The sequence below is a fragment of the Mesoplodon densirostris genome, chromosome 16 (assembly GCF_025265405.1).
Source record: "Mesoplodon densirostris isolate mMesDen1 chromosome 16, mMesDen1 primary haplotype, whole genome shotgun sequence".
NCBI classification, from domain to species: Eukaryota; Metazoa; Chordata; class Mammalia; order Artiodactyla; family Ziphiidae; genus Mesoplodon; species Mesoplodon densirostris.
In genome coordinates this window covers 35,565,833-35,576,547 of record NC_082676.1, presented here as the reverse complement: position 1 = coordinate 35,576,547, position 10,715 = coordinate 35,565,833, and the positions used below count along the sequence as shown (strand labels likewise).

At 54.7% G+C, this 10,715-nt stretch overlaps 1 protein-coding gene across 3 annotated transcripts; it reads right to left on the bottom strand.

Annotated features, from left to right (window-relative positions):
• Window positions 1-882: 882 nt before the first annotated feature.
• Window positions 883-10,470, bottom strand: FBXO24 (F-box protein 24). 3 transcript variants are annotated; one of them, XM_060077829.1, is made up of 10 exons: window positions 9,832-10,470; window positions 8,219-8,317; window positions 7,936-8,119; window positions 6,719-6,957; window positions 6,246-6,480; window positions 4,764-4,922; window positions 4,376-4,497; window positions 3,983-4,114; window positions 1,769-1,939; window positions 883-1,441 (listed from the first exon to the last, which is right to left on the bottom strand). In XM_060077829.1, exons 1-10 carry the CDS (start codon window positions 10,006-10,008, stop codon window positions 1,076-1,078), a joined length of 1,884 nt encoding a protein of 627 aa, XP_059933812.1. In that variant the 5' UTR covers window positions 10,009-10,470; the 3' UTR covers window positions 883-1,075. The 3 variants fall into 3 exon arrangements, with proteins under 3 accessions (XP_059933812.1, XP_059933810.1, XP_059933811.1); XM_060077827.1 differs by lacking the exon at window positions 1,769-1,939; XM_060077828.1 differs by lacking the exon at window positions 1,769-1,939 and having other exon boundaries at window positions 4,376-4,428.
• Between the last annotated feature and the right edge of the window lie 245 nt (window positions 10,471-10,715).

The following is a 10,715-nucleotide window of genomic DNA, read 5'->3' as shown; positions in this document are numbered from 1 at the left end:
TAGGTCCAGGACACATAAATACTGACCCAGTGTGGGAGCGGGGGTGGAGCAATGAAGGGCAGAGGGAGCATCAGGCTCTCAGCATAATCCAGACCATCCAGTCATGTCATCTGCAAGCCCACTCTGTCCAGTGCCCGAGCATCCTTCCAACACAGCCTCGGGTCTTTCCTGAGGACTCTCCAGCCCACCTGTGATCCTCCCCATTCCTGCTTCCTCAGCACCCAGAGGAAGTCCTTCCCTGGACTGCCAACCTCTAATCACTTACCCACTTCCTGACCACCCTCTGCTCCAGTTTATTTTCCACTTCAAATGTCTACTGTCCTCTCCATACCCGGGCCAGACTAGGCCACAGAGGAAGAATTCTGCTCACCCATCTTCTCTCCCAAATATTTGGAGGTATGGGTGGGGGCAGGGAGGCATGCTATGTGGGTAAAGGGAGTGTCTTCCTTATTGAGGAAGAGGAGGATGGAGTAGAAAGTAAGGGAAAGGACAACATGTGAGATCAGATCTGGAAGGGAAACAGGAGGAGGAGAGCGGGGGGCGGGGGGGTGGTGGTGGTTTGGCTTCACAGGGATGAAGGGAAATGGGTAGGAAGCATCCTGAAGTCAGAGGAAGCGCCTTTCTCAGTCTGATGGACAGAGGATCCAAGTGGCGGAACCAAGTAGGCATCAGGTCTTGGCGTTGGAGAGAAAAGGAAGCTGAAGGATCCAGGTGCTGTCAGCTCTGCAGCAACTGACAGCCTGAGCTGCGTCCACTCTGCCTGCCCACCCCTCCCCCCCACCCCGCCCCACGTTCCTCCCAGGCCCCAGGGTTACAAACCGGGCCTCACTCAGCCTTTTATTCTATTTGTCCATCAAATCTTTTGTCCATGATGGTCAGGCTGGGGGCCCCTCCTGGGTAGCTCCCTGAACATTTTACAAAACAGTCCCACCCTGGCCTGTCCAGCAGGCCCTAGCCCACTGCATCCCCCTCCCCACGCGCACACACACAGAGTTCATTGCTGTCATTCCACCTCTCCTTAGCCCCTGGCCCAGGGCCAGACCCTCCCTCCAGGGGTGAGACCTGGAGAGGCGGGTCAGCTGTCAGGGGTTGGGGAGCCTTGGCCAACCCCTCCAGCAGCCCTCTGCAGCATGTCCAGGGCCTCCCAGAAGAAATCCTTCTGTGCAGCCATCAAGGGCATCCAGCCCACGATCTCCTTCATCTTTTCCATGCGGTCCTGCAATGTGGGGCAACTGCGGATCTGGCTGAGGTACTGCTCACAGGCCCGGGCCGCCACCCCGCCAGGGTCCTGGGCTGCTCCGGCCCCCAGGCTGGGCTCGGGGGTCCCCGCCACCCTGCTGGCTGGTAGGTCCCGGTAGGCGGGATGGTGCTCGATGTCATGGCTGGACAGAATGTAGAGGCAGTCTCTGGTAGAACAGAGGGAGCAGGCACACAAAGGGACCTTGGAGGAGAGACAGAGGGGTGTGGCTGAGTGGGGCCCCAGGAAGGGGTTCCCAGGAAGCCCCAGCTGTTGTGTTCGTCCTGCTCAGACCAGCCCTGAGCCAGCAAGTGAGCTGGCTGGCTGAGCCCCAAGGTTGTGTGAGGTCGGAGCGGGCCAGCAGGGGCAGCTCAGGGAGAGAGCCAGGAGCCATGGTACGTGGCAGGAAAGGGCGGTGGGTGGTGCTGGAAGATGGGGTCCCTGGGTCCCTGTGGGAGCCCCAGCTACAGTCCTGTGGGCTCTACTGCTCTGGCCCTCCCTGGTTGCCCACTGCCCGGACCCTGCTCTGACCTTGATGTGGAGCTTAACGAAGGAGGCACTTCCCTTAGGCCAGCCTGGCAGGCGGCCTCTGGCCCCACATCCACAGCCCAGCAGCTCCTTGCTGAAGTCTGAGCCCTGGCTCAGCACCAGGGAGTGGTTGAGGCCACACCACAGGGCAACGGGGCGCTGCAGATAATGTACCTGAGAACACAGGTCAGGGTCCCTAAGTGGGGAACACCAAGGCACCGTGGGGAGGGGCCGGGTTGGAGAAGGGTGACAGCTTCCCCTAGGGAAGCTAGGGGAGGGAGGAGGTGGGCCCCAGAGTACCCTCCCCCTTCCCAACGAGGTCCGCCCTGCCGACTGCAGACAGGCAGCTATCACTCCTCCTCGGTTCTCCTGCAGCCCCAGTCTGACCACAGGGGCGCTAGCACGTCTGTTGGTTCCTCCTCTCGGCTCCCTGGAAAACAGCCCTGTTGCCTGAGGCCAGGGCCTGCTATCTGCTCCCTGGTCTCATCCCCCAGGCCTGGGCCTGTCCACTCTCTCATTCTGCCTTCCAGCCTCGGGGGAGGAAGAGCCTTCCTCCCTGTCCCTGTGTAGTTCCAGGTTAGGCCCCTGGAAGGACCTGCCTCCCACTGAGTCCTTCCTTCCGTCTCTAGCATTTTCAGTCTGTCATATCTTTATCTTTTAAAATGGCCACTCTTTTGGAGAAACATCTCCACCTGATTTCTGCTGCTTCCTACCTCTGTCTTTTAGGCAGTAGGACTGGCTACGTGATCAGTCTGAAGTGGACCACATTCTTGGTCTCACCACAGCCAGTCTCGCCTGAACCCTCTGTTATCTGGCTTCTCTCCCCACTATGCTACGACTTTTTTCCAAAGGCACTGGACCTCCCAGCAGCCAAATCCCAGGGCCTCTCCTGCACGCTTGTTCCTGAGACTGTGAGCGCTTTACTTTTGAAGACATAGATAAGTAATTTCACGGCCATTACAGGAAAATTATAAAATACTGGCAAGCAAAAATTCATTTAAAAATCACTGGAAGCCCCACCACCCACTATTAACATCTTGCTGGATATTCTTCCTCACTGTTGACTCAGCAAATATATACACGCAAAGTTGTATATTTTTAAACCAAAATGGGATTGTGCTGTGTAAACCATTTCACGAATTTTTTTTTTTTTCACTGAAAAATATGGCATAGCCATCCTTCCATGGACACTATCACTGTCACCACCCCCTCCTGGGTGAAACCTTCTGTGCCCATGGCCTGCGAGATGTGGCATTTGAGGGTGTGTCTCTCTCTCAGAGACAGCTCTTTCAGTCCCTCCACCCACAATCATGGCGACCACCCAGCTTTGCCCCTCTGCCTCTACTTTTGTCATTTCAACCTTGTTCCAACTTGGAATCCAGCTAGACATTTCTACTTTAGTGTTTTACTCTCACTGCAAAGAAAAAGCCTAAATTCACATTCTCTCCTCAAACCAGCATTCCTCGCCCACTGGCATGTTTACCATGTCTATTGCCAGAGCCACCTTTGTCCTACCCCACTGTCCTCATATCTAGTCAGTTTCCAGAGACTGTTCATTTTCTTTCACTACACCTCATATCTCCATTCCTCTCTGTTTCCGCTGCCACTGTACCAGCCCCAGTCCCCTGTCTCAAATGCTGGTGTCATTCAGCAGCCTCCCAGTGGCCCTCTCACTGTGCCCTCTGGCCACGTGACCCGTTCTCCATCATCCAGGGAGTTGCCTTCTCCTGCTCCAGAACCCGCAACGGCTCTTTCCCAAATCGATACTTCCGTAGGCTCGCAAACACCTATACCACCTCGTAGCTACCGAGTTCCAAAACACACTCTGCTCTGGTCAGGCTGGGCCTTCCACCGTCCCAGGGATGTGCAAGCGTCGTCCCCATCCCCATTACATAGGATGTCTTTCCCTGTACCCACCCGAATCCTATCTAACCCACTAGGCCCTGCTTACATCTCACCTCTTGGAGTTACTTCAGCCCACCCAGGTCTCCCTGCTTCATTAAACTCCTACTGCACTTAGAGCAAGAGCCACACAGAATGCACCTTGTGGTGCCAACCCCGGGTGAGATACAGTAGCACAGGCATTACAAACTGGTTGGCTTAACGTCCTAGGGAGTAGAAAGTGGATTCTATGGAAATTAGAGATGTGGAGAGATCCAGGGGTCAGGGAATTAGAGGAAGGGGGGCAAGATGAGAGTAGCTGGGAAGCAATCTCACCTGTGTGGGTTCCCCTCGGTCCATTTTGTCCCCGGTTCCCAGCTGCCCATATCTGTTATTTCCCTGCATAAAGACTCGGCCAAATTCATCCACCAGGCCAAGATGATTGTAGCCAAGAGCACAGAATAGGACCTAGGAGGTAAGGTAGAAAGGAGGACTGGGCCTTCAGTTGTCTCCAGGGGAACTCTGAGCTCCAGAATCTTACAACTGCTAACCTGCCACACCCAGCTGATCGCTTTTGGTCTTGCCCTCTATGTCACCCCTCTCCCTGGGTCCCTTGTCCCTCCCTGATCAATCATTTGATTCCTGCTCCTGTTTCAGACCTTCAGTTCCTTGCAGGCCCCCTAAGGCCCCGCCCCCTCTGGTCTGCCCCACCCCGCTCCAGGATCCTACCTTGGCAGGCAGTGAGAGCGCAAGCGGCATCTGCTGGTCCACAGGGTCAAAGGCTTGAAGGGTCCCAAAGAGATCACGATACACCCCTGGAGTATGCACCTCAAAATACACTCCCCCCTGGTCTGGGGGGTTGGGAGCCCTCAGCTCAGCAGCTTTGGGCACCCATTTCCTAGGGATCAGGCCCTACCTGGGATGAAAGATCTAAGATCTGGAGAGTCTCACGCCCACTAGAAATGCACCAGCTATGATGTCTGGGAGCTTAAACACCTCTTTTGACTAGGATGCTCTATGGGTCCCCCACAGAGCTGGAATAAGGATGAGGGAGGGTTCTGTATCTGGAAGGTCTGTCCAAGACTGGGGTCTGGAGAAGAAGGGAAGTGGCTCTTACCGGTAATGTAGAGAGTACTGCTCTGGTTGGAAGCCATGCAGGCCACACGCAGGTGAGGGAGGCAGCGGGACACCTTCCTCAAGGCCAGCTGAACTGTACAGGAGCGTGGCTGGTCCAGCTGGGTTTCATTCACTACCAAAGAGTAGATCTTTCCTTCCTCTGGGGGAGGGGGCGGGGAGGCAGACAACTGTGTGGGGGAGGGGACCCTCCAATAACCACATTAACTTCCCAAGAGACTCCCTAAGCCATACAGGATGAGACATTTGCTGCCCTAGAGTGGGGCTGGAAGGAAAAGGGTAGAGATGAAATAAGGGGGCAGTGACCTCAAGTACCCCAGCCTCCAGCCTTCACCACCGAAAATCAACCAGGGGAGCTCTTCAGTGTGAGGGATGAGTGCAGAGAAAACCGAGCAGTTGGATTTGGCAGAATCCAATTTGAGTGTTGGGAAGAATGATGTCTGGGGATTCAGGGCCCTGCCTAGCATTAAGAAGTTCAGAAGGGGGGAATTCCCTGGCAGTCCAAAGCTTCCACTGCAGGGGGCCTGGGTTCGATCCCTGGTTGGGGAACTAAGACCCCACAAGCTGCATGGTGAGGCCAAAACGAAAAGAAGAAGTCCAGAAGATCTCAGGCTTGGGGGCTTGGGAGTGTGGTCACGTATAGGGAACACAGAAAACAGGGACAGTTCGGCATATAAAGTACAGTGCCTGGCATGGAGGTTGGGGAGATTAGAATTTTAAACATCAGTGGCGCTCTCTGGCGGTCCAGTGGTTAGGACTCGGCGCTTTCACTGCTGTGGCCCCAGGTTCAATCCCTGGTCTGGGAACGAAGATCCCATAAGCCGAGAGGCAAGGACAAACAAAACAAAACAAAAGGGGCTTCCCTGGTGGTGCAGTGCTTGAGAAGCCACCTGCCAATGCAGGGGACACGGGTTCGAGCCCTGGTCTGGGAAGATCCCACATGCCGTGGTACAACTAAGTCCGTGCACCACAACTGGTGAGCCTGCGCTCTAGAGCCCGTGAGCCACAACTACTGAAGCCCACAGTCCACAACTACTAAGGCCCGTGCACCTAGAGCCCCGTGCTCCACAACAAAAGAAGCCACCGCAATAAGAAGTCCGTGCATCGCAATGAAGAGTAGCCCCCGCTCGCCCCAACTAGAGAAAAGCCTGCACACAGCAACGAAGACCCAGCACAGCCAAAAATAAATAAATAAATAATCATTAAAAAAAAAACAAAACAGTCAGGCATTTACTGATGGGTGGGTTCCAAACCACTTTTTTTGCAGCAGGGCCCTTTATTCCTCTGACACATTATGCAGAATCCTAGACTAGGAGACAGACAGACCAAAGCAGAGCTATTTGGTTTGAGACCAGGACGAGGTGGCATGAAGAGCCCAGTGTGAGAGGCCTCCTTCCCCACCCATTGCCGCGGGTCCTGAAGAAGCTGCAGGAAACAGTTTGCAAACCACTGCTTTAAGCCTCACCTGTGAGGAGCAGCAGGGCCCGCTGGGTCTCCTGACCAACCAGCATGATCTGTTTGAAGCTCATGGAGTGGTGGAAGGTCATCGTGAAGGCCCGCTGCCCGCTGGACTGCAGGTAGACCTCGACACAGTTGCAGGACTGGCTGTGGGTTGTGGCCACCACTCCCGGCTGCTCCCGAGTGGCCAACACATAGAGGTATTTACGGTAAACTGTGTCACCTCTCGGGTCCGAGGCAAACTGTAGGAAAAGACAAAGGTGTCCGGGATCTCCAGCCTTGCAGTGGGATGAGGCTGGGGCAGCTGGATCCTGGGGTGGGAGATGAGATACTTGGGTCTAGGGCTGGGAAAGGCGAACTTGGTTTCCAGTTCCTGGTATCGGAGGGCGGCTGTCCTGAGGATGCCGCCTCAGGACTGGTGTGGGCCCTGGGTTCCCGGAAAAGAGGTGGGATCTCAGCTGCCGGGGTCCTGGTACTCACATCCTTGGCTCCTTGACACAACACAACATAGCGGCAGGCCCGCTTCCACTGGATCTGGCCAAGGGTGGAGGAGACCAGGGCATTTTTGAGGAAGAAGAGGGTCCCCGTGTAGTCAAGAATGAAGATGTGGTCCCTGGTGGGCAAGAAGCGGCGGTAGCCTTGGGCCAGCACGGGGGCTACACTCTTGCTGAGACTGTGGTGGCGGCCCCCAAATGCCTGGAAATACAGGCCCTTCGTGTCTGCAGAAGGGAAGGAGAGGGAGGTTTAAGGGGTCGGGAGGCACAAAGGAGATGAAACAGAGCTTGGGCAAGCCAGATTTCTCAGTGGATGAGTGTTTAGCTCCTCTCCATCCCCAGGCCTGGGGAAAGACCCTTTCCAAAGGGCACGTGGAAAGCTCAGAAGATATCTGAAATTATGCCCCATGTCTGAACTAAAGTTCTCTGCCCCACCTCAGCCCAGGGCCACACACATGCTTCTAAGTGAGCACTTCTTTGGTCCAAACTTGCATCAGAGACATCAAAGGAAATATAAGAATGCATAGACAAGCAGAAAGAGGTGTGAAAAAGAATGACTGGGAAAGGCCAGTAACCCTTCCACACCCCTAGCTCTGGATCTGCTATCTGCATCTCCCTTCATCTCCGTCGTGTGAGACGAACTTATTGGATAGGGGCTCCCTGGGAAGGGAGGGGATTAGAGCCTATTTCTCAACCTGGGGGTGATTTTTGTCCCTCGGGGGACATTGGCTGTCAGAACTGGGGGAGGTGCTACTGGCATCTAGTGGGTAGAGGCCAGGGATGTTGCTAAACATCCTACCATGCAAAGGACAGCACCTGCCCCCTGTAAAGAATTATTTGGCTCAAAGTTTTAATAGTGACAAGGTTGAAAAATCCTGGTTTAGAGGAGGGAAAACTCCAGGTTTGGGGAGAGGAGGATGTCTCAAGGTAAGATTTGGAAGAGCTTGAATATGGTGGGCAACTTGGCAGGGATGCTAGGAATGGGGGCTCTGGGTGGTAATGTCTGTCAGAGAGCAGCTCTAGAGACTTGGAGTAAGTCCTTGTTGGAGTATGTTTAAATCTAACAAGTTTCTTCCAGAGAAAGGGGCCCTGGAAGGTTGGCTAGGAATACTGAGGTCATCAGGCAATTTTATGGAGCAGGAGGGATCCCAGAATAAGGTAGGACAGAAGCAGAGAGAACTAGAGGTTCCCGGGAAGGTGTACAGTTCAGAATCGCAGCTCTCTTCCAGGGCAGGACTCCAGAACCCTGCTGTCGAAGACGAGGACTGAGCCGGTGACAGATGCGTCTCCACACGCTCTCAGAGTCGCAGACTTCGTGGAGGTAGTGGCAGGTCTGACCTAGAGAGACTACATCTCGGACTGGGAGGAATGAGATGATGTGCTCCACCTGTGGGGGCAGGAGGGGGAAAGCAGGGGTCATGGGGGCCCCTCAGTGGCCCCCAGTCCTTTATTCTCAGCACCAACCTGCCCCCCACCAAGGACTCACCAATTCTGGGGGGATCAACTGAACAGATATAGGGTTTCCTCTCCCCTTCTTCTCTTCACCCCAAGGCTCTGGGCCACATGAAGGGCAGCTCCGCTTCACCTACCCAAGGAGAAGGGGGTATACAGGGGTTCCATGAGGGTCATGCCTCTTCCTTCTGTTAACTACTTACCAACCACTACCTTGGGGGCTCTGGGCTGTCAAATCCTCCCATCTTTCTCCCTAGGTCCGTGGGTTTACCCTTCCCTGTCTGCCTTGTTCTCTGTCCAACTTCTCCACATAACCCCTCCCCTGATCTCTGGCTGCCATCTTGCTGCCCTTCCCTTGCTTCGCCCCCCCCCCCGGCCCTCCCCTCACCCTGAGCCCCTCCTCCGGTCCGCAGAGCCCGGTGACTTTTTGCAGCTTCCGTCTCCGGCTTCTCCTCACCATCCTGACTGCCCCCTCCCTGCTCCCGCCCTCATCTCTCCGGGCCCCTTGGCCCCTTGTACTCAGCTCCCTGGCCTTTGTCCCTGCTGCCTTTCCCACACCATGCCCCCTGCCTGGGCTTGGGGAACCTCTGGGGCCCCTTTGCCTCCTAGGCCCCTCCCTCATGGAGTCTGGGTCAAACCTCTCTGTGACCTCACCACCCAGCCACTGTGACCTATTTCTCTTAGCTCCTTGGTTCTAGCCCAGTTCTAGCCACCCAGTGGCTCATGGGATATGCACAGGACAGGAGCAATAAAATGTGAACTACTGGTAGACGAGGTCTTTACTTTAAGGGAGTAGTAGGAGGTTTTTACACTTGATACCCTTTTAGTACTAAGTGTAGAGAGACACTGGTGAATTCTTCACATCTCAGCAGGCCAGAGCCTCCAGGGGATTTGTAGCTCAAGGATATAAACTCAAAAAAAAAAAAAAACCAGTATAAACTGTTTGACAGGTGAGGGGGCAAGGTGACCCTGCTAATTAGACCATCTATCTCATGAAAGCAGGCATCACATGAAAGTGGGCACAGCTGAGCACAGACTCAGGAAAAACACATCAAAAAGCAGACTGCTTTCCTGGGACAGTAACATGACTGCATGTATGAAGGGCAACGTCTTAAGGTGGAAGAAAGGGACGGATTTACTCTGAAAGCTTAGGTTATCTCCCGGAGTCTAAGCTATTAACTTACTCTTATGCGGGGAGGGGGATGACATGGATGAGAAACAGCAGGGGCTGGGGCTGTGTCTGTCCACGTTGGGGCAGAGGGTCTACACCAATCCACCCAAGGGGTAGCTGGCTCTCCCAGGAACTGAGGAATCCAGGCCTGGACAACCAGCCCTCAGCTGCATAGTATTATAGACTCATTTGTTTTCTGTGTTAGCTAAAAAACAGTCAACCATCCAATCAAACTCCCTTATTCAGACGGACTAGTAAACAGCTCGTTTGGGACACGTAGGATGGAATTTTAATAATTCGATAAGTGTTTCGGAATGTCAACGTGTGAGATGTGGCTTATGGGAAAGAACCTTCAGCTATTTGTGGCTTGGCAACTAGTAACCAATGAAGTGGATTATATTAGGTCCTTATGCCACCTAACAGGATGCTAAGATCTCTCAGCAGACGGCACAAGTATCTGCAGCTTCCTCTTGTACCTGGGTCCCGTTGATCCAGTCCATTTCACCTCGGGAGGCAAAGAAGAGGGTACGAACAGAAAACAGTCCACCGCAAAAGCTGATGCAGGAGGAAGCCTGGCTTCTAGTGCGAGCTGTCAGTAACCTGCTGTTTGCTCTTGACAGCTCATCGACTTCCCTCCGCCTCAGTTTCCTCATTTGTAAAACGAAGGACTTCTTCTAGGTGGGGTGGTCCCTTCTGATCATCACAATTCCTGCCCAGGCGCGCTCCTTTGGGCAGGGGTGTAGGCCGGGCGGTATTTTCGAGGCTTTCCCGGTCTCCCTTAACCCTCCCTCGAGGAGTTGAGCTGGGCCTTTCCAGCTCCTGAGAAGCCACACGTCCGCCCGGACTCCGGAGATTGTCGCGGGGCCTCGGTCTCCGCAGCCAGAATGGCATCCACGGTCCCTTCGGCTGCAACGACCCTCTGTACACTAGCCTCAGGCATCACCTTGCCTCCCGCTCCCCCCATCCCCACGGTCACCCTGGCGCCCTCAAAGCTGGCTCGCTCCCTAACACGTCCAGCTCGCACACACTACTGCAGTCCCTGCACTGCTTCCAGCCAGCCCAGCGTGCCCCACTCACATTCTTTACCTCAACCTCAAAGTTCTAGCTCACCGGCCTCCTCCTTACCGAAGGGACAGACTTCTCGCCCATGCTATTGGTAGGTAGAGCAGTCCCTCAGAGAAGAGGCCGGGCCAGGTTCCCTCTGGAGGGTCTAATTGGCCCTCTTGACAGTCACTCGCCTGTATCTGGCTTGCGATTGGTTTTCGTTGGAAGAGGACCAGGGTTTGCGTTTCTCGGCCTCTATCCCTTCTAGTGGAGGGCCGACGTCCCCGCCTCCTGGTTGGACCTGATTGGCTCCATC